The 25435-nt window shown below is 44.8% G+C and overlaps 1 protein-coding gene across 1 annotated transcript; it reads left to right on the top strand.

Moving 5' to 3' along the window:
• Window positions 1-5208: 5208 nt before the first annotated feature.
• Window positions 5209-9608, top strand: PSMG1 (proteasome assembly chaperone 1). The gene is made up of 7 exons (XM_072138773.1): window positions 5209-5398; window positions 5930-6039; window positions 6320-6474; window positions 7042-7104; window positions 7570-7768; window positions 7889-8025; window positions 9435-9608. The coding sequence occupies exons 1-7, from the start codon at window positions 5262-5264 to the stop codon at window positions 9507-9509; spliced, it is 876 nt and encodes a 291-aa protein (XP_071994874.1). The 5' UTR covers window positions 5209-5261; the 3' UTR covers window positions 9510-9608.
• The last annotated feature ends 15827 nt before the right edge of the window (window positions 9609-25435 follow it).

The raw sequence follows: 25435 nt of genomic DNA, 5'->3' as shown, positions 1-25435 counted from the left end.
TCTGTACATTCTATACACTGTGCAGCAGTGTGCGGTGCTCGAGCGCCCTCTAGTGGTGGATGTTATGTATAGTCTGTACATTCTATACACTGTGCAGCAGTGTGCGGTGCTCGGGCTCCCTCTAGTGGTGGATGTTATGTATAGTCAGTACATTCTATACACTGTGCAGCAGTGTGCGGTGCTCGGGCGCCCTCTAGTGGTGGATGTTATGTATAGTCTGTACATTGTATACACTGTGCAGCAGTGTGCGGTGCTCGGGCTCCCTCTAGTGGTGGATGTTATGTATAGTCTGTACATTCTATACACTGTGCAGCAGTGTGCGGTGCTCGGGCTCCCTCTAGTGGTGGTTGTTAGGTATAGTCTGTACATTCTATACACTGTGCAGCAGTGTGTGGTGCTCGGGCTCCCTCTAGTGGTGGATGTTATGTATAGTCTGTACATTCTATACACTGTGCAGCAGTGTGCGGTGCTCGGGCTCCCTCTAGTGGTGGATGTTATGTATATTCTGTACATTCTATACACTGTGCAGCAGTGTGCGGTGCTCGGGCTCCCTCTAGTGGTGGATGTTATGTATAGTCTGTACATTCTATACACTGTGCAGCAGTGTGCGGTGCTCGGGCGCCCTCTAGTGGTGGATGTTATGTATAGTCTGTACATTCCATACACTGTGTAGTAGTGTGCGGTGCTCGGGCGCCCTCTAGTGGTGGATGTTATGTATAGTCTGTACATTCCATACACTGTGCAGCAGTGTGTGGTGCTCGGGCGCCCTCTAGTGGTGGATGTTATGTATAGTCTGTACATTCTATACACTGTGCAGCAGTGTGCGGTGCTTGGGCTCCCTCTAGTGGTGGATGTTATGTATAGTCTGTACATTCTATACACTGTGCAGCAGTGTGCGGTGCTCGGGCTCCCTCTAGTGGTGGATGTTTTGTATAGTCTGTACATGCTATACACTGTGCAGCAGTGTGTGGTGCTCGGGCGCCCTCTAGTGGTGGATATTATGTATAGTCTGTACATTGTATACACTGTGCAGCAGTGTGCGGTGCTCGGGCTCCCTCTAGTGGTGGATGTTATGTATAGTCTGTACATTCTATACACTGTGCAGTAGTGTGTGGTGCTCGGGCTCTCTCTAGTGGTGGATGTTAGGTATAGTCTGTACATACTATACACTGTGCAGCAGTGTGCGGTGCTCGGGCTCCCTCTAGTGGTGGATGTTATGTATAGTCTGTACATTGTATACACTGTGCAGCAGTGTGCGGTGCTCGGGCTCCTCTGGTGGTGGATGTTATGTATAGTCTGTACATTGTATACACTGTGCAGCAGTGTGTGGTGCTCGGGCTCCCTCTAGTGGTGGATGTTATGTATAGGCTGTACATGCTATACACTGTGCAGCAGTGTGCGGTGCTCGGGCTCCCTCTAGTGGTGGATGTTATGTATAGTCTGTACATTCTATACACTGTGCAGCAGTGTGCGGTGCTCAGGCGCCCTCTAGTGGTGGATGTTATGTATAGTCTGTACATTCTATACACTGTGCAGCAGTGTGCGGTGCTCGGGCTCCCTCTAGTGGTGGATGTTATGTATAGTCTGTACATTCTATACACTGTGCAGCAGTGTGTGGTGCTCGGGCGCCCTCTAGTGGTGGATGTTATGTATAGTCTGTACATACTATACACTGTGCAGCAGTGTGCGGTGCTCGGGCGCCCTCTAGTGGTGGATGTTATGTATAGTCAGTACATTCTATACACTGTGCAGCAGTGTGCGGTGCTCGGGCTCCCTCTAGTGGTGGATGTTATGTATAGTCTGTACATTCTATACACTGTGCAGCAGTGTGCGGTGCTCGGGCGCCCTCTAGTGGTGGATGTTATGTATAGTCTGTACATTCCATACACTGTGTAGTAGTGTGCGGTGCTCGGGCGCCCTCTAGTGGTGGATGTTATGTATAGTCAGTACATTCTATACACTGTGCAGCAGTGTGCGGTGCTCGGGCTCCCTCTAGTGGTGGATGTTATGTATAGTCTGTACATTCTATACACTGTGCAGCAGTGTGCGGTGCTCGGGCGCCCTCTAGTGGTGGATGTTATGTATAGTCTGTACATTCCATACACTGTGTAGTAGTGTGCGGTGCTCGGGCGCCCTCTAGTGGTGGATGTTATGTATAGTCTGTACATTCCATACACTGTGCAGCAGTGTGTGGTGCTCGGGCGCCCTCTAGTGGTGGATGTTATGTATAGTCTGTACATTCTATACACTGTGCAGCAGTGTGCGGTGCTCGGGCTCCCTCTAGTGGTGGATGTTATGTATAGTCTGTACATACTATACACTGTGCAGCAGTGTGTGGTGCTCGGGCGCCCTCTAGTGGTGGATGTTATGTATAGTCTGTACATTCTATACACTGTGCAGCAGTGTGCGGTGCTCGGGCTCCCTCTAGTGGCGGATGTTATGTATAGTCTGTACATTCTATACACTGTGCAGTAGTGTGTGGTGCTCGGGCTCCCTCTAGTGGTGGATGTTAGGTATAGTCTGTACATACTATACACTGTGCAGCAGTGTGCGGTGCTCGGGCTCCCTCTAGTGGTGGATGTTATGTATAGTCTGTACATTCTATACACTGTGCAGCAGTGTGCGGTGCTCAGGCGCCCTCTAGTGGTGGATGTTATGTATAGTCTGTACATTCTATACACTGTGCAGCAGTGTGCGGTGCTCGGGCTCCCTCTAGTGGTGGATGTTATGTATAGTCTGTACATTCTATACACTGTGCAGCAGTGTGCGGTGCTCGGGCGCCCTCTAGTGGTAGATGTTATGTATAGTCTGTACATGCTATACACTGTGCAGTAGTGTGCGGTGCTCGGGCTCCCTCTAGTGGTGGATGTTATGTATAGTCTGTACATTCTATACACTGTGCAGTAGTGTGCGGTGCTCGGGCACCCTCTAGTGGTGGATGTTATGTATAGTCTGTACATTCCATACACTGTGCAGCAGGTTGCGGTGCTCGGGCTCCCTCTAGTGGCGGATGTTATGTATAGTCTGTACATTCTATACACTGTGCAGCAGTGTGCGGTGCTCGGGCTCCCTCTAGTGGTGGATGTCATGTATAGTCTGTACATGCTATACACTGTGCAGCAGTGTGCGGTGCTCGGGCTCCCTCTAGTGGTGGATGTTATGTATAGTCTGTACATTCTATACACTGTGCAGCAGTGTGCGGTGCTCGGGCTCCCTCTAGTGGTAGATGTTATGTATAGTCTGTACATACTATACACTGTGCAGTAGTGTGTGGTGCTCGGGCTCCCTCTAGTGGTGGATGTTATGTATAGTCTGTACATTCTATATACTGTGCAGCAGTGTGTGGTGCTCGGGCTCCCTCTAGTGGTGGATGTTATGTATAGTCAGTACATTCTATACACTGTGCAGTAGTGTGCGGTGCTCGGGCTCCCTCTAGTGGTGGATGTTATGTATAGTCTGTACATGCTATACACTGTGCAGCAGTGTGCGGTGCTCGGGCTCCCTCTAGTGGTGGATGTTATGTATAGTCTGTACATTCTATACACTGTGCAGCAGTGTGCGGTGCTCGGGCTCCCTCTAGTGGTGGATGTTATGTATAGTCTGTATATGCTATACACTGTGCAGCAGTGTGTGGTGCTCGGGCTCCCTCTAGTGGTGGATGTTATGTATAGTCTGTACATTCTATACACTGTGCAGCAGTGTGCGGTGCTCGGGCGCCCTCTAGTGGTGGATGTTATGTATAGTCTGTACATGCTATACACTGTGCAGCAGTGTGCGGTGCTCGGGCTCCCTCTAGTGGTGGATGTTATGTATAGTCTGTACATTCCATACACTGTGCAGCAGTGTGCGGTGCTCGGGCGCCCTCTAGTGGTGGATGTTATGTATAGTCTGTACATACTATACACTGTGCAGCAGTGTGCGGTGCTCGGGCTCCCTCTAGTGGTGGATGTTATGTATAGTCTGTACATTCTATACACTGTGCAGCAGTGTGCGGTGCTCGGGCTCCCTCTAGTGGTGGATGTTATGTATAGTCTGTACATTCTATACACTGTGCAGCAGTGTGCGGTGCTCGGACGCCCTCTAGTGGTGGATGTTATGTATAGTCTGTACATGCTATACACTGTGCAGCAGTGTGCGGTGCTCGGGCTCCCTCTAGTGGTGGATGTTATGTATAGTCTGTACATTCTATACACTGTGCAGCAGTGTGCGGTGCTCGGGCGCCCTCTAGTGGTGGATGTTATGTATAGTCTGTACATACTATACACTGTGCAGCAGTGTGCGGTGCTCGGGCGCCCTCTAGTGGTGGATGTTATGTATAGTCTGTACATACTATACACTGTGCAGCAGTGTGCGGTGCTCGGGCTTCCTCTAATGGTGGATGTTATGTATAGTCTGTACATGCTATACACTGTGCAGTAGTGTGCGGTGCTCGGGCGCCCTCTAGTGGTGGATGTTATGTATAGTCTGTACATGCTATACACTGTGCAGTAGTGTGCGGTGCTCGGGCTCCCTCTAGTGGTGGATGTTATGTATAGTCTGTACATTTTATACACTGTGCAGCAGTGTGCGGTGCTCGGGCTCCCTCTAGTGGTGGATGTTATGTATAGTCTGTACATACTATACACTGTGCAGTAGTGTGTGGTGCTCGGGCGCCCTCTAGTGGTGGATGTTATGTATAGTCTGTACATTCCATACACTGTGCAGCAGTGTGTGGTGCTCGGGCGCCCTCTAGTGGTGGATGTTATGTATAGTCTGTACATTCTATACACTGTGCAGCAGTGTGCGGTGCTCGGGCTCCCTCTAGTGGTGGATGTTATGTATAGTCTGTACATGCTATACACTGTGCAGCAGTGTGCGGTGCTCGGGCTCTCTCTAGTGGTGGATGTTATGTATAGTCTGTACATTCTATACACTGTGCAGTAGTGTGTGGTGCTCGGGCGCCCTCTAGTGGTGGATGTTATGTATAGTCTGTACATTCTATACACTGTGCAGTAGTGTGTGGTGCTCGGGCTCCCTCTAGTGGTGGATGTTATGTATAGTCTGTACATTGTATACACTGTGCAGCAGTGTGTGGTGCTCGGGCTCCCTCTAGTGGTGGATGTTATGTATAGTCTGTACATTCCATACACTGTGCAGCAGTGTGCGGTGCTCGGTCGCCCTCTGGTGGTGAGAGCCGAGGCTGCAGCAGTAACCCCTCCTCCGGCATCAGCCTGTGTCATGCTCCTCTCTGTCACTTCCTGCTGCTGCTGCACACAATAGTCATGGCCACTTTCTTTGGGGAGGTTGTGTCTGTGTTCTCCAGGGCTGTAGAGGATGACGAAGAAGAGGAGGAGGAAGATGATGAAGAAGCTCTAGACGAAGAAGACAAGGAGATCAGGAGGGAAATAGCCAAGAAAAGGTAATTGTCTGTGTATCTGTCGCTGCAGATCGGTTACATTATCATCGGCGCGATGCTGGGTCTCATAATCATTGGGCAACAATGTGGATTGTATTGAATATCCTCATGTAAAGTCGCCTGATGCCGCACAATGTCGCAGGGCTGCGCCGCTCTGTCCTATGGAGGATTTCACTGCTTATTTTTCATTTTAGGGTGAAGTTTGGGTACGAGTTGCATGTGTTTTAGTATTTGAGATGAGATTTAGCAGCTTTGGATTTTTTGGGATTGTCAGATCATCGGCTGACAACACTGTGACCCCCGGATCCCGCAGAGGAGACGATAAAGATGTGATTATATTAATTATTAAAGGGATATTCCCCCTACATTGTCTCTCTGACAGTAGGTGGCGCTGTCTTATCTCCATGGACCTACTATCATACTGCCAGCAGCGAGGTTCTGGATCCATATCATAACCTAGAGTTTGGGTTCTGGTAATGATTGAATATTTAGGCCCATGTCACCTTTACAGTGTCCTGTCTTGTCTCTCTGCAGGGAGGTGACCCTCACGTGGAGCTGTGACACCAGCGCCGCCCTGGAGAACTCTGCAGACCGGACCCTCCCCTGCTCCAGCCTTCTCCTAGCTGTGGGGGACAACGCCTCAGGTACGACAACAGAACTTCTATAGTCCTGAAATACTCTGTGCTGCAACATCTTCTACACCTCTAACCACTGCTCAGCCTGGGATTATTTTACTATTCATGACACTGTCCTTGTTGCATGAAGCCATAACATACATAGAAAGTGCTTAGACGAGTGGCTGTGGCAGGTTCAGCAGGACAGCCGCTAGGTGCAGGCGCTGCACAGACTCTACTGTGGCAAAATGCAAGATTTATGCAGATTATGTGGAAAGTTGTGTAACCACTTGTGTATCTGTATCTCCAGGGTTCCTGTCGGCTTATATCCTCAGCTCTGGGAGTTGGGAGGTGGCCGGATACATCAGATTATGGAATGAGAGATGTCACGACCCCGCGCCAAGAGGTGATGCAGCTTCTACTCCGTCCTCCTGCGTCTTCTACCGATCAGTCACTGATCCCTTGGTAAGTGCCTGAACGAGGAAACATCTACCTATAGGCACAGAATATGATTACCGTATATATATATGTAACCCAACTCCGCTTCTACACGAGTGTATAAAAAAAAAAAGCTCATATACTTTCCCTCCAACGCCGCAGTTTTTTTAATGGAACAAGGGACTGCTGGGCTTGAGGGGCTCCCTCCATTATTGGGGTGGGGGTTGTATTGCACATCGTCACCGGGGGGAGGCCTGCGCGGGGCACATCGTCACCGGGGGGAGGCCTGCGCGGGGCATATTGTTGGTTGTGGGGAGGCTGTGACCAATGCATTTCCCCCCTGGGCTTATACTTGAGTACATGCAGTATATATATGGGGTACACGTGTTATGTGACCTGATAATCTGGTATAATCTGTAATAGAAATGGTAAAGCAGGTGCTGGACTTGTGCTCATACACAGCAGATGATCTCAGACCTCTATGGACAGGGCCACTAAGGGGGAGTCACTGGTAGTACTGGAACAAAGCTGGAAGGACACTGTGCCCAGTATCTGAATGTAGCATTAAATAAATAACATTTCCTTGTGTTTCAGGTGATGCTCTGCCTGTGTAAGTCTCATGTGGCTGAAGATCAGCAGTTCCAGTGGTGTGAGAAGGTGACAAATAGTTCCTCATGGGGTGTTTTTCCTGTTGCTTATTGGAAACGGTCAGCAAGAAGCGCTGGACTCTAGATTCTTAGACAGACCCAGGATATTGGTGGGAAAACATCAATAAAATGCCAGATGAGCTCAATGAGGTGGAGACTGTCAGCAAGGAGGCTAGACTCTGTCTACTACATTTTAATGATTATTTTGATGCAAACTTCGGACAGTTCAGATCACTGCTGCAAAATGCCAAAAAGTAAAACACCTTAAAAATTGATCCGTCAACAGCATCTTCCCTGGAAACTGTCAGCAAGTAGGCTGGAGTGAGGATAGGTGTATATAATATAATATATACTCAGGCCAGTTTAGATCACTCAGTAAAAATTCTGGACCTGATAAGAGTAACGGATGCGTCAGCAGAAGCAGCGGGTTCTGATGGGTTCCCTTTAACTCTTTGTGCACCGTGGTGTCTTCCAGGTTTTCGGTTGTCTCCAGAAGTCGGGTCTGAAGGTCACCGTCCTCTCCACGTGTCCAGTCACCGACTATAAAACCACGGAATCCACACACAATCTGCCCGTCCCGTTTCTCAAAGTGGTGACCACGAAGCAGTACAAGGACAGCGCCCCCTGCAGTCCCCTGGAACAGCCGAATATTGTGGATGGACTGCCTGCCGCAGGTAACAGGACGCAGAAGATTTGCAGTTTCTCGGTGGAGACCTGTGACCCGGGGTCCTGTATTACGTCCTGTTAGGATGGTCCCGGGTGTTAACCCTTTCTATCCCCCCTGTGTTTTGCAGTGATGGCGCATTGTCAGGTGTGGGGGGTCCCGGCTGTCTTCTACCAATGCTTCACAGATGTCACCAGACTGGACTCGCTCACAATTGAAGCGTTTCGCCCTGTGCTGTCCTGTCAGAGCATCAGCCGTCTGGCAGCGGTAAGATCCCACATCACAGACCCAGGACCTAATCCCAGGAGACTGCACACAGGATTATGTATTGTCCCTGCAGACATGTGGCCTCCTATCTTTGAGTATGTGATTAGTAGCAGCAGGACTGTGAAATATGAATTTATATTCCAGGATTGATTGTAGCTACTTCATGTGCATTGGGGTTGTGCCCTAACACTGCTGGGCTCTGTGCTCCCTGCAGAAAGTTTTGGGTATTGTCCAGGGAGAGATGTGTAATCAGACCTTTGTGTATGTTGTTAGTAGCAGCAGGACTGTGATATATGGATTTATATTCCAGGATTGTAGCTTTTCCAAGTGTAGGGACATGTCCTCACACTGCTGTGCTCTACAGTCCCTTCTCTCTGATTTAAGTAAAAGCATTATCGGGTATCTGGTTAAATACTGCTGTGGCCATTCAGAGAATACATGTGGGGACTAAGTGCACAGCAGTGTGAGGATGCTTAGAGATGCTACAATCCCAGATCATAAACCCTGTCTGACGGATTCCCTGTTATTGAATGACTGAGAAGAGAGGACCCTAAAGGCTTACAATCTACAATGGGGCTGTTCACATTGAGAGATGGGAGCCCTGCGGAGGATGTTGTAGTAGTCTTAGTGGGAGATGATGAGGACATGGGGGAGTATTCTGGTCAAGGATTGGATGAGCAGAGTAATTGTACCACTATGATGGTGGAGGACCCCCATCTGCCTCTAGGGGAGATCTACCCCGCTGATCAGGTCATGAAAAGAATTACAAGTGGGTGTTCCCATTATCTGTGACCAGAGACCTACAATAGACACACAGGGGCAGATTTACTTACCCGGTCCTGTCGCAATCCAGCAGCGCGTTCTCTGTGGAGGATTCGGGTCTTCTGGCGATTCACTAAGGTGCTGCGGCCGATGTCCACTAGGTGTCTCTGCTGCGCTGAAGTCCGTCGGAGTTCACTGGAGTTCACCATCCTATCCTGGGTGCGGGTAAGTGCGTGTCAAGTGACACGCGGTTTTTCCAAATCCGTCGGGTTTCTCTTACGGCCACGCCCCCCGATTTCCATCGCCTGCATGCCGGCGCCGATGCGCCACAATCCGATCCCGTGCGCCAAAAACCCGGGGCAATTCAGGGAAAATCGCCGCAAAACGGTAAAATTCGGGTAACCCGACGGAGAAACGCGATTCGGGCCCTCAGTAAATGACCCCCAGTGTGACAGGGTCACTTTTAAAGTTAGTGAAAAGTTAAACCCAATCCAAATTCTATGTCACCAGGTGGAATAACAGAGGGATCACAATGCAGATGCTGAAGAATTATTATAGTATCTGTTAAATGTCCGGAAGAGAAAATAATGCCCGGCAGCATCAGATTTTTTTTTTTAATTGTGATTATTATTTTAAATTTTTTTTAGAAAACTGAGAAAATAGAAGAAACCTTGAAGAAAACGGTGACAACCAGCCAAGTCCAAAGCAACCTGTACATATAGATGTGTAGAGACGTGAATATTGAGCTGAAATATAAAACATTTTTTCTATACAGAATATTATTTAGTTATTGTTAAGTAATAAATATTTTTTTTCAATTATTTTCTGTGTTTTTGTGGCCTGACAGAAGAAATGATTGTGGCTGTTCCCTGCATGGACAGTAGGTGGCAGTATCAAACTTTACTATGATTATATAGACGCTCTAGAACCAGAGTAATACAAGATGTGCTACCAAGGCTGCTACAGCACAGTGTGAACCAGCACCGGCCTGGGGAGACGGGTGCAAAACAGCCTGGAGCACCCGACCGGCACAGCAGAGGTAGGAGACGGGTGCACGAGCACCTGATGGTGAGGAGAATGGGGGAGCCGAGTCACCTGAAGAAATGCTGCAGAGCAAGGAACTGTGTGACAAGCTACAGGCACAGTACAGAGCTGATGGGACATGGACTGTTCTAGAGTGAATGGGATCCCTGGCCCAGTCCTACAAGAACAGGGAGCACTTCGCCCAGGAGAAGGAGAGCTGTGACCCCGGGGCCCTACCGCACAAGCCGGATCCATTACCCCAGACACCCCCCCAGCATGTTACACGCCAGAAGGGTCATACACAAGATCAACCGCAGAACCCTGCAGCAGTCCCTGAGCAGGTGCACCGGTAGTACCACAAGTCCCAGCAGTGACATGTATCATTGTGTTAGGATGATGCCGTGGTCCAGGAGAACTATGATGTTGGGAATGAGACTGGGGACACTGGTGGACATCATGGTGGTCCTGGGGGGTACATCCGGGTCGGGAGCTGATGATAACGCACCTTCTGTCTGTGATGTATAACTGCCTGATAACAACATAGAGGAGGATGTGGGGCAGGGGGTTGTACAGGATAATGTACTAACATCAAGCCCCCCAGATGAGTGGGGTCCATCTTGGTCAGACCCACCTGGAGCCGCGGCGCTCCCTCCTTCACCTCCGGCACACACTACCCCGGGCAGGCGTTTAAAGGAAGCCTACTATTAGAAGTAGATGTGCTGGTAGATTCCTCCTCCTGCCTCTGCCCTAATCTGTAATTTAATAATCCTGGAACCTAACTTGTTATTTTACATATTAATAAAATAAAGTATTTAAGTGCAGAGGCTATTGGGGCGTGGAGAAGCTTTAGATCCCAGAGCCCGGTGAGGATAGGACACGCCCCAGTAGCCTCTGCAGATAATTTACATATTACTAAAATAAAACTTTTTTAACAGGTTAGGTTCCAGGATTATTAAATGACAGATTAGGGGCAGGACTCATCTGTTTGCCCCCGGAGCCGCTGACAAGCCCTGAGCAGTCTTCTCCATGAGAGAGATGTGTGAGAGATGTAAAGCTCTGAGGTGTGGGAGATATGTTGTAAGTCTGGAACTGGCTAAAGCCTTTGATCACAATTATTTATGGGCCTCTTTTTCAGAGTACAATATTCTTATATTTATATTTATAGATTGGAGATTGGAAGGTTGGAAGATTGGAAGGAACCTTGTAATGGGGGGCAGTATAACTGCTTCTAGTATTATGGTATAAGTGCTTGAATCACATCAGTACAGAGCAGCACTCCTCTATAATGTTCTATATGATACTGCTGGTGCTGAGTGAGAGAGGAAAGACACAGGCACAGATAGAGACTGCTGAAGACAATATTCCTCTATAAGTATTATCCTCTATAAAGTCTGATGTCAGTGATCGTGAATATTGGACAGACTCTTCCACTTAAATACCACCCCCTATGTACAAAAATATAACTACTATAATACTGCCCCCTATGTATAAAAATATAACTACTATAATACTGCCCCCTATGTACAAGAATATAACTACTATAATACTGCCTCCTATATACAAGAATATAACTGCTATAATACTGCCCCCTATGTACAAGAATATAACTACTATAATACTGCTCCCTATGTACAAGAATATAACTACTATAATACTGCCCCCTATGTACAGGAATATAACTACTATAATACTGCCCCCTATGTACAAGAATATGACTACTATAATACTGACCCCTATGTACAGGAATATAACTACTATAATACTACCTCCTATGTACAAGGATATAACTACTATAATACTGCCCCCTATGTACAGGAATATAACTACTATAATACTGCCCTCTATGTACAAGAATATAACTACTATAATACTGACCCCTATGTACAGGAATATAACTACTATAATACTACCTCCTATGTACAGGAATATAACTACTATAATACTGCCCCCTATGTACAAGAATATAACTACTATAATACTGCCTCCTATGTACAAGAATATAACTACTATAATACTGCCCCCTATGTACAAGAATATAACTACTATAATACTGCCCCCTATGTACAAGAATATAACTACTATAATACTGCCCCCTATGTACAAGAATATAACTGCTATAATACTGCCCCCTATGTACAGGAATATAACTACTATAATACTGCTCCTTATGTACAGGAATATAACTACTATAATACTGCCCCCTGTGTACAAGAATATAACTACTATAATACTGTCCCCTATGTACAGGAATATGACTACTATAATACTGCCCCTATGTACAGGAATATAACTACTATAATACTGCCCCCTATGTACAAGAATATAACTACTATAATACTGCCCCCTATGTACAAGAATATAACTACTATAATACTGCCCTCTATGTACAAGAATATAACTACTATAATACTGCCCCCTATGTACAAGAATATAACTACTATAATACTGCCCCCTATGTGCAGGAATATAACTACTATAATACTGCCCCCTATGTAGAAGAATATAACTACTATAATACTGCCTCCTATGTACAAGAATATAACTACTATAATACTGATCCCTATGTACAAGAATATAACTACTATAATACTGATCCCTATGTACAGGAATATAACTACTATAATACTGCCCCCTATGTACAAGAATATAACTACTATAATACTGCCCCCTATGTACAAAAATATAACTACTATAATACTGCCCCCTATGTACAGGAATATAATTACTATAATACTGCCCCCTATGTACAGGAATATAATTACTATAATACTGCCCCCTATGTACAAAAATATAACTACTATAATACTGTCCCCTGTGTACAAGAATATAACTACTATAATACTGCCCCCTATGTACAGGAATATAACTACTATAATACTGCCCCCTATGTACAAGAATATAACTACTATAATACTGCCCCCTATGTAAAGGAATATAACTACTATAATACTGCCCCCTATGTACAAGAATATAACTACTATAATACTGCCCCCTATGTAAAACAATATAACTACTACAATACTGCCCCCTATGTACAAGAATATAACTACTATAATACTGCCCCCTATGTACAAGAATATAACTACTATAATACTGCCCCCTATGTACAAGAATATAACTACTATAATACTGCCTCCTATGTACAAGAATATAACTACTATAATACTGCCCCCTATGTACAAGAATATAACTACTATAATACTGCCCCCTATGTAGAAGAATATAACTACTATAATACTGCCTCCTATGTACAAGAATATAACTACTATAATACTGCCTCCTATGTACAAGAATATAACTACTATAATACTGCCCCCTATGTAAAGGAATATAACTACTATAATACTGCCCCCTATGTAAAACAATATAACTACTATAATACTGCCCCCTATGTAAAACAATATAACTACTACAATACTGCCCCCTATGTACAACAATATAACTACTACAATACTGCCCCCTATGTACGAGAATATAACTACTATAATACTGCCTCCTATGTACAAGAATATAACTACTATAATACTGCCCCCTTTGTGCAGGAATTAACTACTATAATACTGCCCCCTATGTGCAGGAATTAACTACTATAATACTGCCCCCTATGTACAAGAATATAACTACTATAATACTGCCTCCTATGTACAAGAATATAACTACTATAATACTGCCTCCTATGTACAAGAATATAACTACTATAATACTGCCCCCTATGTACAAGAGTATAATTACTATAATACTGCCCCCTATGTACACGAATATAATTACTATAATACTGCCCCCTATGTACACGAATATAACTACTATAATACTGTCCCCTGTGTACAAGAATATAACTACTATAATACTGCCCCCTATGTAAAGGAATATAACTACTATAATACTGCCCCCTATGTAAAACAATATAACTACTATAATACTGCCCCCTATGTAAAACAATATAACTACTACAATACTGCCCCCTATGTACAACAATATAACTACTACAATACTGCCCCCTATGTACGAGAATATAACTACTATAATACTGCCCCCTATGTCCAAGAATATAACTACTATAATACTGCCCCCTATGTCCAAGAATATAACTACTATAATACTGCCCCCTATGTCCAAGAATATAACTACTATAATACTGCCCCCTATGTCCAAGAATATAACTACTATAATACTGCCCCCTATGTCCAAGAATATAACTACTATAATACTGCCCCCTATGTCCAAGAATATAACTACTATAATACTGCCCCCTATGTCCAAGAATATAACTACTATAGTACTGCCCCCTATGTACAAGAATATAACTACTATAATACTGCCCCCTATGTACAAGAATATAACTACTATAATACTGCCCCCTATGTACAGGAATATAACTACTATAATACTGCCCCCTATGTACAGGAATATAACTACTATAATACTGCCCCCTATGTACAACAATATAACTACTATAATACTGCCCCCTATGTACAACAATATAACTACTATAATACTGCCCCCTATGTACAACAATATAGCTACTATAATACTGCTCCCTATGTACAGGAATATAACTACTATAATACTGTTCCCTATGTACAAGAATATAACTACTATAATAATGCCCCCTATGTACAAGAATATAACTACTATAATACTGCCCCCTATGTACAAGAATATAACTACTATAATACTGCCCCCTATGTACAAGAATATAACTACTATAATACTGCCCCCTATGTACAGGAATATAATTACTATAACACTGCCCCCCTATGTACAGGAATATAACTACTATAATACTGCCCCCTATGTACAGGAATATAACTACTATAATACTGCCCCCTATGTCCAAGAATATAACTACTATAATACTGCCCCCCTATGTACAAGAATATAACTACTATAATACTGCCCCCTATGTAGAAGAATATAACTACTATAATACTGCCCCCTATGTAGAAGAATATAACTACTATAATACTGCCCCCTATGTAGAAGAATATAACTACTATAATACTGCCCCCTATGTAGAAGAATATAACTACTATAATACTGCCCCCTATGTGCAGGAATATAACTACTATAATACTGCCTCCTATGTACAAGAATATAACTACTATAATACTGCCCCCTATGTACAAGAATATAACTACTATAATACTGCTCCCTATGTACAACAATATAACTACTATAATACTGCCCCCTATGTACAACAATATAACTACTATAATACTGCCCGCCTATGTACAAGAATATAACTACTATATTACTGCCCCCTATGTACAACAATATAACTACTACAATACTGCCCCCTATGTACAACAATATAACTACTATAATACTGCTCCCTATGTACAAGAATATAACTACTATAATACTGCCCCCTATGTACAAGAATATAACTACTATAATACTGCCCTTTATGTACAGGAATATAACTACTATAATACTGCTCCCTATGTACAGGAATATAACTATTATAATACTGCTCCCTATGTACAAGAATATAACTACAATAATACTGCCCCCTATGTACAAAAATATAACTACTATAATACTGACCCCTATGTACAAGAATATAACTACTATAATACTGCTCCTATGTACAAGAATATAACTACTATAATACTGCCCCCTATGTACAGGAATATAACTACTATAATACTGCCCCCTATGTACAAGAATATAACTACTATAATACTGCCCCCTATGTACAAGAATATAACTACTATAATACTGCCCCCTATGTACAAGAATATAACTACTATAATACTGCCTCCTATGTACAAGAATATAACTACTATAATACTGCCCCCTATGTACAAGAATATAACTACTATAATACTGCTCCTATGTACAAGAATATAACTACTATAATACTGCCCCCTATGTACAGGAATATAACTACTATAATACTGCCCCCTATGTACAGGAATATAACTACTATAATACTGCCCCCTATGTACAGGAATATAACTACTATAATACTGTCCCCTATGTACAGGAATATAACTACTATAATACTGCCCCCTATGTACAAGAATATAACTACTATAATACTGCCCCCTATGTACAAGAATATAACTACTATAATACTGCCCCCTATGTACAGGAATATAACTACTATAATACTGTCCCCTATGTACAGGAATATAACTACTATATTACTGCCCCCTATTTACAACAATATAACTACTACAATACTGCCCCCTATGTACAACAATATAACTACTATAATACTGCTCCCTATGTACAAGAATATAACTACTATAATACTGCCCCCTATGTACAAGAATATAACTACTATAATACTGCCCTTTATGTACAGGAATATAACTACTATAATACTGCTCCCTATGTACAGGAATATAACTATTATAATACTGCTCCCTATGTACAAGAATATAACTACAATAATACTGCCCCCTATGTACAAAAATATAACTACTATAATACTGACCCCTATGTACAAGAATATAACTACTATAATACTGCCCCCTATGTACAAGAATATAACTACTATAATACTGACCCCTATGTACAAGAATATAACTACTATAATACTGCTCCTATGTACAAGAATATAACTACTATAATACTGCCCCCTATGTACAGGAATATAACTACTATAATACTGCCCCCTATGTACAAGAATATAACTACTATAATACTGCCCCCTATGTACAAGAATATAACTACTATAATACTGCCCCCTATGTACAAGAATATAACTACTATAATACTGCCTCCTATGTACAAGAATATAACTACTATAATACTGCCCCCTATGTACAAGAATATAACTACTATAATACTGCCCCCTATGTACAAGAATATAACTACTATAATACTGCTCCTATGTACAAGAATATAACTACTATAATACTGCCCCCTATGTACAGGAATATAACTACTATAATACTGCCCCCTATGTACAGGAATATAACTACTATAATACTGCCCCCTATGTACAGGAATATAACTACTATAATACTGTCCCCTATGTACAGGAATATAACTACTATAATACTGCCCCCTATGTACAAGAATATAACTACTATAATACTGCCCCCTATGTACAAGAATATAACTACTATAATACTGCCCCCTATGTACAGGAATATAACTACTATAATACTGTCCCCTATGTACAGGAATATAACTACTATAATCTTACATTTGACCTTTCAGTCTCTATTTTACCCCCTTGGTAGTTCTCATTATAAGTAACTCCCCTAGCAGTAACGGGATGAGGTCACGCGGCTGCTCTCTCCTCGAGGTGATGACATATGGCTGCCAGACTCTGAATCTTTCTTCATAAAACTTTAAAAGCGGCTACATTTTATGAAGAACTGTGGGCCCGAATACAAACCATATTTCAATAATTGGGCCACCTGCAGAACATCCCCATCATCCAAAAATAGCAATTGGGGGGGGTCCTGATGTACTGCAGATGTCCTGTGTGTACTACGCTGTACATGTTGATGGGATATTTAATGCGGCCAGATCCGTAGAGGAAGGGGGGGGGGGGGGTACGTAGCTGTTCCAGGAGCTGGACTCCGATTTGGGTGATATATGTTGTTTTGAACGTGTGCTGTTTTCAGTTTCCCGGATGGAGGAGAGGTCCGTTCTGCTTCTTACTAGGAGAATAGACACCGAGTCTCCAACTTATCAAAGTTCTGAGGGTTTGTCATGGTGCAGCTGTAGCAGAGATGGGTTTGTCTTTTAACTATTTGTCTGTAGATCAGGAACATACCTAGATTAGATAAGGTGGATGTGTTTTTTTCCCAATGCTTCTTATTGTTCAGGTAGTTACAGTTCACTTAAAGAGAACCCGTCATGCAAAATAACCCCCCTAAACTAAATATATTTTCATAAACTGCCATTAGAGAGCATTGCCTCTATCCCTTCATTGTCCCTCTACATGCCTGTAAACCTAAGCAATGAGGTCCTAAAGCTGTATGCAAATGACCTGTGAAATGTCCAATGAAGCATTAGCATATTCAAGCTGTCCACTCTATTCATGAGTGGGAGGCACAGCCACACCCCCAGTGCATGACTGACAGCCTGTATAATGATGTGAGGCTGTATAATGATGTGCTTCCTGGTGCTGGTGGCCACGCCCCCTGCAGCCTGTGTGTGTATAGGAGAGATACAGCAGCTCCAGGCAGCCATGTTACAGCAGAACATGTCAGATTCATGTGTAGCTGATGTCTGTGTCTCTCACCTGTGTATTAGGAGGATGCAGCATGTCAGCAGATGCAGCACACACACTAGCAATGCTTTACTATACATTACACACAGACATGAGCAGGGGGAGGAGAGGGGAGGGGGAGCAGGGGTGACATCACTGCCTCTGACCATGTGACCAGCCTCATTTACATAATAAAGAATAGATGATTTTACAATGAATAATGTATGAAATAACTAGATAAAGGCTGGGATGGGATCCTTGTGAGCTGCTCCAACAGGTAGAGGTGACAGGACAAGTGACACAGACCTGATGACAGGTGTCCTTTAAAGGGGTTTTTCCCACAAAAGAAAATTCTCACATATCTCAATCCCCTAGTGATGTTAACACAATAAAGATCATTTTAACCCTTTACTATGTTACTCAGTTTTATTGCTGTTTTAGCTCCTATCACTCTCTAGGCTGCTCAGTACAAAATCCCAGGGTGTGGGCGGGGCCTCTCTAAGCAGACATATTGGGGCAGATTTACTTACCCGGTCCATTCGCGATCCAGCGGCGCGTTCTCTGCGCTGGATTCGGGTCCGGCCGGGATTTAATGAGGTAGTTCCTCCGCCGTCCACCAGGTGGCGCTGCTGCGCTGAAAAGCATCTGAACGCGCTGGAGTTCACTGACTCGGGCTGAGTGAAGGTAAGCGCATCCCGAGCGACACATTTTCCGTTTTTAAATGCGGCGGTTTTTCCGAATACGTCGGGTTTTGCGATTTCCGGCGCGTGCATGTTGGCGCCGATGCGCCACAATCCGATCGCGTGCGCCAAAATCCCGGGGCAATTCAGGTACAATCGGCGCAAAATCGGAAATATTCGGGTAACATGTCAGGAAAACGCGAATCGGACCCTTAGTAAATGACCCCCATTATGATCCATCTAGTTCTGTGGGGTGACAATGTGCTGGATTATCAGGGTACACTTTCACCTGGCTTCTGACATTGTACTCACACACTGACACAGAAAGAAATGAGACAGATCAGAGATGATGAGATGCCTATTACACAGAGGCTGACAGACTTTTACACTGTTACACTATTACACTGTGAGCTCTGTTACATTTCACAGATATGTGCCTCCCTCCACCTTCCCCCGGATCACTTATCTCCTTGTAGCTTGTAGTTTGCAGCCTCTCTCTCTGCTCACAATCTCCTGGCAGGATGTAATCAGTGAGAGTCTCTGAGCTCCATGCAGGGGGCGGGGCTACAGGCTCAGAGCAGAGACAGACAGAAATCTCATCTGCACGATCCCAATCCAAGATGGCGCCTGACCCCAAGTGAGAAGTTACAGGGTCGTGACTAGGGGCAACTGAATTTGTGTACAGCAGGACTGATAGAGAGAGGTTGGAATTATATCTGTGAAATGCTGTAGAACAACAGCATGAAGAACAACACTATGTGGCACATTTACTTACCCGTTCCTTGGAGTTCCCGAAATAGCTCTGTCCGTGTATCATGCACATCTGCTGCGATTCCCTAAGATCGTGCGCCCGATATCCTGCATGTGTCGCTGCCCCACTCAGGTCCGACGGAGTTCACCTTCTTCTTCCTATATAGGTGCATTGTCTTGAATATTGAACATAATTTGAAAGTTAAATCCCGCGCTCAGTCCGAATCAGTCGGATCGTCCGACAACACGCCCCCTAATTTACGTCGCATGAAAGCTGGCGCAGCCGCGCCACAATCCGATGGCGGCTGACATAATCCCAGCGCAGACACCTGTTAAATACCTGTCCAAGCCCTGCAATCCCCAAAAAAACACAGTTGTTTGTGGTGCACAGTTTGCACCTTAAGGAGCTCCGGTCATAGTGAAAATATTTTTCCCAATTTTGTGGAATCCCCAAAAAAGGTGCAAAGTCCGATGAAAGTGCCATCCGCAACCCTTAGCAAATAAGCCCCTATATTCTGCATTGTTTAGCAGTTTTGCCCTCTACAGGCTCTGGGGGTCACTTACTAAGGCCCCGAATCGCGTTTTTACGTCGGGTTACGCGAATTTTACCGCTTTGTGTTGATTTTCCCTGAATTGCCCTGGGATTTTGGCACACGCGATCGGATTGTGGCGCATCGGCGCCTGCATGCACGGACGGAATTCAGCGCATCTGCGACACCTGGTGGACATCGGGCGCACTACCTTAGTGAATCGCCGGAAGACCCGAATCCTCCACACAGAACGCGCCGCTGGATTGCGAATGGACCGGGTAAGTAAATCTGCCCCTCTGTCTCTAATTCTCAGTTGTCTCAAAGCTGTTAGTCGGAGACTGCTATGATGTCTCTCAAACACTGAACACAGCAAAAACAAGAGTCTGTTCTATAATTCACCCTTACTCAAATGCAGTATCATATCAGACATTATAGAGGAGTACTGACCTGTACTGTTGTGAATAAAGCCCTTGGGGTGAGATAGAAACATAATATTATCTTCAGCAGTCTCTATCAGTTCCCGTGTCTCTCCTCTCTCATCAGCATTATCATATATAACATTATAAAGAACTGCTGCCCTGTACTGATGTGATTCAAGCACTTGGGTAAAATAGAAACTTATTGTTGGTTCCTGCAGCCTTTGTCCGTTCAGAAGCATTATAGGGATTAGATGGGAATGAAGCACTTGGGGTGAGAAAGAAGCTGATTATTAGCTTCAGCAGGCTCTTTTTGTGCCAGTGCCCCTCGTCTGTTACTCAGCAGGGTCATATAGGACATTATAGAAAAGCACTAACCTTTACTGAATAAAGCACCTGGGGTAGAATACAAACTTACTATTATCTTCAGCAGACTTTGTCTCTCATTGATTACTCAGAAGCAACAGCAGGATCACATAGGTCAATATAGAACAGTACTAACCTTTACTTATGGGCATAAAGCTCTTGGGGTGAGATAGAAACTTACTGTTCAGAAGCCTCTGCCTGTGCCAGTGTGTCTCCCCTTTCTCTCATTTGGAAGCAGCAGCAGGGTTTTACACTCAGCTTCTGTTCATTCCTTTGTATCCATCGATTTTAATGGAGAGCTGTAATCTGATACATCTATAACAAGACTCCAGCAAGAAGGTGGGGAAGATTAATTATAATATTTCTTTTAGCTGCTCTTATCTTTAATTTACACACCCCCTTTCTACTAAATCACATGTGTCTACATTTTAAATTTACATTTTGGCCCAAAATAAGCAAAATTGTAATAAATCAACATAACTATCCGCATCACTGCTGGAGTTATGGCTGCCCTGAATATCCATATCGTTACTGATATAGGTGGATTTATACATGATATCCCTATGACAACACTGAATGTCAAGAACACATAACAGGAAGTGACTGTGGATAGTGAAGTGTACTGCAGATTAGGATGTATATTAATATTCTGGGCTCCTCAGCTATGATAATGTCCAGGTCCCTGGTGTGGTCCACACGTGGGATGCGATGAGATAACTTGGTCTGGATTATAGTATAGTCCAGCTACGAGACACTGCGGTCCAGCACTGTCTTCTCACATCTATGTTACTTTCCTACCAAGTGATTTCTGGCCCTCTAGTATCTAGACTGTGAAATATCTCTTAGTGGTCTCCTAGCACGTAACACTTTTACTGAAACATCACTGCCAAAATACCATATAAACAGCAGCTGCAAAAAATCATGAGAATCCTCGGAAAATATCTGTAGTGGGCGTGCGCTGTGCTGAGGTTTCTGTGCTGCGAGAGGGAGGAGGAGATGTCCTTATCCTAATGTCACTGGTGAAATTTATCTCTATTTTTTAAAAAAAATGTTCCCATCTTAGGTTTTTTTATGGCAGAGGTGGGGATCACACGATCAGTCTAGATACCCCCTGGATAGACAGGCTGAGGGGCATGAGGAATGACGTCTGGTTTGGCACAACACTCCCTCACAACCCTGACAGGCTTAGATACCCCATTCACTATCCGGTGAAACTGAGACAAGTCAGCCAGTAGATTGCCCCCATTCCCTGATATAAACCCTGCCTGTAAGGAATTATATTGCTCCAGAAACTTCCCAGCAGGCCCGGCGTCAGCACCCGGCTGACCTGGGCAAGTGCCGGGGCCCCACAGCTCCAAAGGGGCCCACCACGACGATGTGGCACCGTATTACGGGGCCCAGGTTCGCCGCTGATTTAAGGCCGCATAGGAGGTGGGCGGAGAGGTAGTGGGACGGGCCCGGGAGCAAAGTATAATTCGGCATCCCACTCCCGGCCCATCCCTTTACTCCCCTGGCTGCTGCTGAAGGACCTTAGCAGCCCCGCCCTGCACTACCCACCTCGCATGTTGCTGCCCAGCCCTCTGCTCCCCGGCACACCCATCGCTCCTGGCCCGCCCTGCACTCCCCGGCCCGCCCGCTTCACCTGCGGCCCGGACCACGCGCCTTCCGGCCGAGTGGCCCGCGTCCGGCCTGCGCGCCGAATGTCCAGCCCGGCCGCCCTCTCCTATGCGGTCCACTTCACCTGCCACCCTGTCCTGACCGAGTGACATCCAGCTGGGGTGAGTATGATTGTACATATGAAAATGCATGTATATGTGTGTGTATGTATGCTGTATATACTGGATGTGTGTGTATGTATGCTGTGTATAGTGTATCTGTGCGTATGTGTTGTATATATGTTGTATATCTGCGTATGTGTTGTATATACTGTATGTGTGTGTATATATGCTGTATATATGTGCGTACGTGTTGTATATACTGGATGGGTGTGTATATATGCTGTATGTCTGTGCGTATGTGTTGTATATACTGTATGTGTGTGTATATATGCTGTATATCTGTGTGTATGTGCTGTATATACTGGATGCGTGTGTATATATGCTGTATATCTGTGTATGATATATATACTGGATGGATGTGTATATATGTTGTGTATGGTGTATATATGCTGTATATCTGTGTGTATGTGTTGTATATACTGGCTGCATGTGTATATATGCTGTGTATGGTGTATATATGCTGTATATCTGTGTGTATGTGTTGTATATACTGGCTGCATGTGTATATATGCTGTGTATGGTGTATATATGCTGTATATCTGTGTGTATGTGTTGTATATATTGGATACTAGTGTATATATGTTGTATATCTCTGTATGATGTATATACTGGATGTGTGTGTATATATGCTGTATATCTGTGCGTACGTGTTGTATATACTGGATGGGTGTGTATATATGCTGTATATCTGTGCGTACGTGTTGTATATACTGGATGGGTGTGTATATATGCTGTATATCTGTGCGTACGTGTTGTATATACTGGATGGGTGTGTATATATGCTGTATATCTGTGCGTACGTGTTGTATATACTGGATGTGTGTGTATATATGCTGTATATCTGTGCGTATGTGCTGTATGTACTGGAAGTGTGTGTATATATGCTGTATATCTGTGCGTATGTGCTGTATATGTGTGTATATATTCTGTATATCTGTGCGTATGTGCTGTATGTACTGGAAGTGTGTGTATATATGTATATCTGTATATGTATATCTGTGCGTATGTGTTTTGGTATTTTAAATGTCTGTTTTTTAATGTCGCTACACAAGTTCACTGTTAAGGGGCCCACTGAGGCTCTATCGCCCAGGGGCCCACTGAAACCTGGAGCCGGCCCTGCTTCCCAGATTGGGATAAACGATCCTGTCACCGCACTAATCCCCCCAAGCTCACTTACATCACCTTCTTCTGTAATATGTGCGCCCCCTGGAGGTGTTTTTAGCATATTACTAGTTTGCAGCATGAATGCAAAATCATCTTTTATTCTTTTGTAGAATGGCGTCAGACAACCCTGCCTCCTGCAGTCATGTAACCCCGCCTCCTGCAGTCATGTAACCCCGCCTCCTGCAGTCATGTAACCCCGCCTCCTGCAGTCATGTAACCCCGCCTCCTGCAGTCATGCAAGCCGCATCCCACAGTCATGCAACCCCGCCTACCACAGTCATGCAACCCCGCCTGCAGTCATACAACCCGGCTCCCACAGTCATGCAACCCCACCACCTGCAGTCATGCAGCCCCGGCTCCCGCAGTCATGCAACCCCGCCGCCTGCAGTCATGCAATCCCGGCTCCCGCAGCCATGCAACCCCGCCTACTGCAGTCATTCAACCCTCGGCTCCCGCAGCCATGCAACCCCGCCGCCTGCAGTCATGCAACCCCGGCTCCCGGAGCCATGCAACCCCGCCTACTGCAGTCATTCAACCCTCGGCTCCCGCAGCCATGCAACCCCGCCGCCTGCAGTCATGCAAGCCGCCTTCCATAGTCATGAAACCCCGCCTACTGCAGTCATGCAACTCCGCCGCCTGCAGTCATACAACCTGCCTCCCACAGTCATACAACCCGCCTCCCATAGTCATGCAACCCCGCCGCCTGCAGTCATGCAACTCCGGCTCCTGCAGCCATGCAACCTGCCTCCCACAGTCATGCAACCCCGCTGCCTGCAGTAATGCAACCTGTCACCTGCAGTCATGCAACCCTGCCTCCTGCAGTCATGCATCCCACCTACTGCAGGCATTGCAACCCCGCTGCCTGCAGTAACGCAACCCGTCACCTGCAGTCATGCAACCATGCCTCCTGCAGTCATGCAACCCACCTACTGCAGTCATGCAACCCTGCCTCCTGCAGTCATGCAGGAGTTATTCTTATGCGGTGCAGGTCAGAGAGGTTTAAAAAGACATTTATACCGGCTGCTCTTGAGTTGTCGAACAATATGAGGAAAGGTAGATCAAGTCAGCATTGTGTCTAACGTGCTGTAGAAAGGTCACAAGGGGGGATTTATTTTATTTACTGTATATACCTATATGTATATTCTAATTATGTGTAACTTGTGGTTCTTATTGTGCATAATTCAAATATAGAAAGATGCAGAAGAACAGGCACTACCCAAGTCTTTCCATACTGTGAACACAGTGTGAACTCTCCCCAATAGCACAGGACGGTACCTTCTCCAATCACTGGTGTAATGGGATCTATTGTGGTGCTCTGTTCCCAATAGAATAGAAGCCAATAGTGGAAAGTCCAAGAACAGAACGACACTCACTTTTCTCAAACCACAATATCTGAGGACGCCGGGGTCCACAAGGTAACAGCCTATTGCGCTTTGTTCTTATTGTGCATGTGGTTGTATGTACGTCTTATTGTTTTTGCCTTTCTGTCTGTACTGTGTATTTTGCTGATGTGACACTTTAAGTTCCCTTTGGGATTATAAAGTTATTATTATTATTATTAACCCCCTCCTGCAGTCAAATTAACCAGCCTTCTGCAGCCATGTAACCGTGCCTCCTGAAGTCATGCAATCCCGCCTACTGCAGTCATATAACCCCGACTACTGCAGTCATGCAACCCCCGTCCTGCAGTCATGTAACCCCGCCTCCTAAAGTCATGTAACCCCGACCCCTTGTCGGGGGTTAGTGTGGTGAAAAAATGTTT

This window comes from Engystomops pustulosus, chromosome 2 (genome assembly GCF_040894005.1).
Source record: "Engystomops pustulosus chromosome 2, aEngPut4.maternal, whole genome shotgun sequence".
NCBI classification, from domain to species: Eukaryota; Metazoa; Chordata; class Amphibia; order Anura; family Leptodactylidae; genus Engystomops; species Engystomops pustulosus.
The sequence above is the reverse complement of the archived record's forward strand: the minus strand, read 5'-3'. Positions and strand labels throughout refer to the sequence as shown.

Bases quoted from the DNA above. Each gene is read 5' to 3' on its own strand.
- PSMG1 (XM_072138773.1), top strand. From the start codon at position 5,262: ATGGCCACTTTCTTTGGGGAGGTTGTGTCTGTGTTCTCCAGGGCTGTA. The intron at 6,040-6,319 runs GTACGACAACAG...CTGTATCTCCAG, and splicing joins TGTGGGGGACAACGCCTCAG to GGTTCCTGTCGGCTTATATC. The intron at 7,769-7,888 runs GTAACAGGACGC...TGTGTTTTGCAG, and splicing joins GGATGGACTGCCTGCCGCAG to TGATGGCGCATTGTCAGGTG.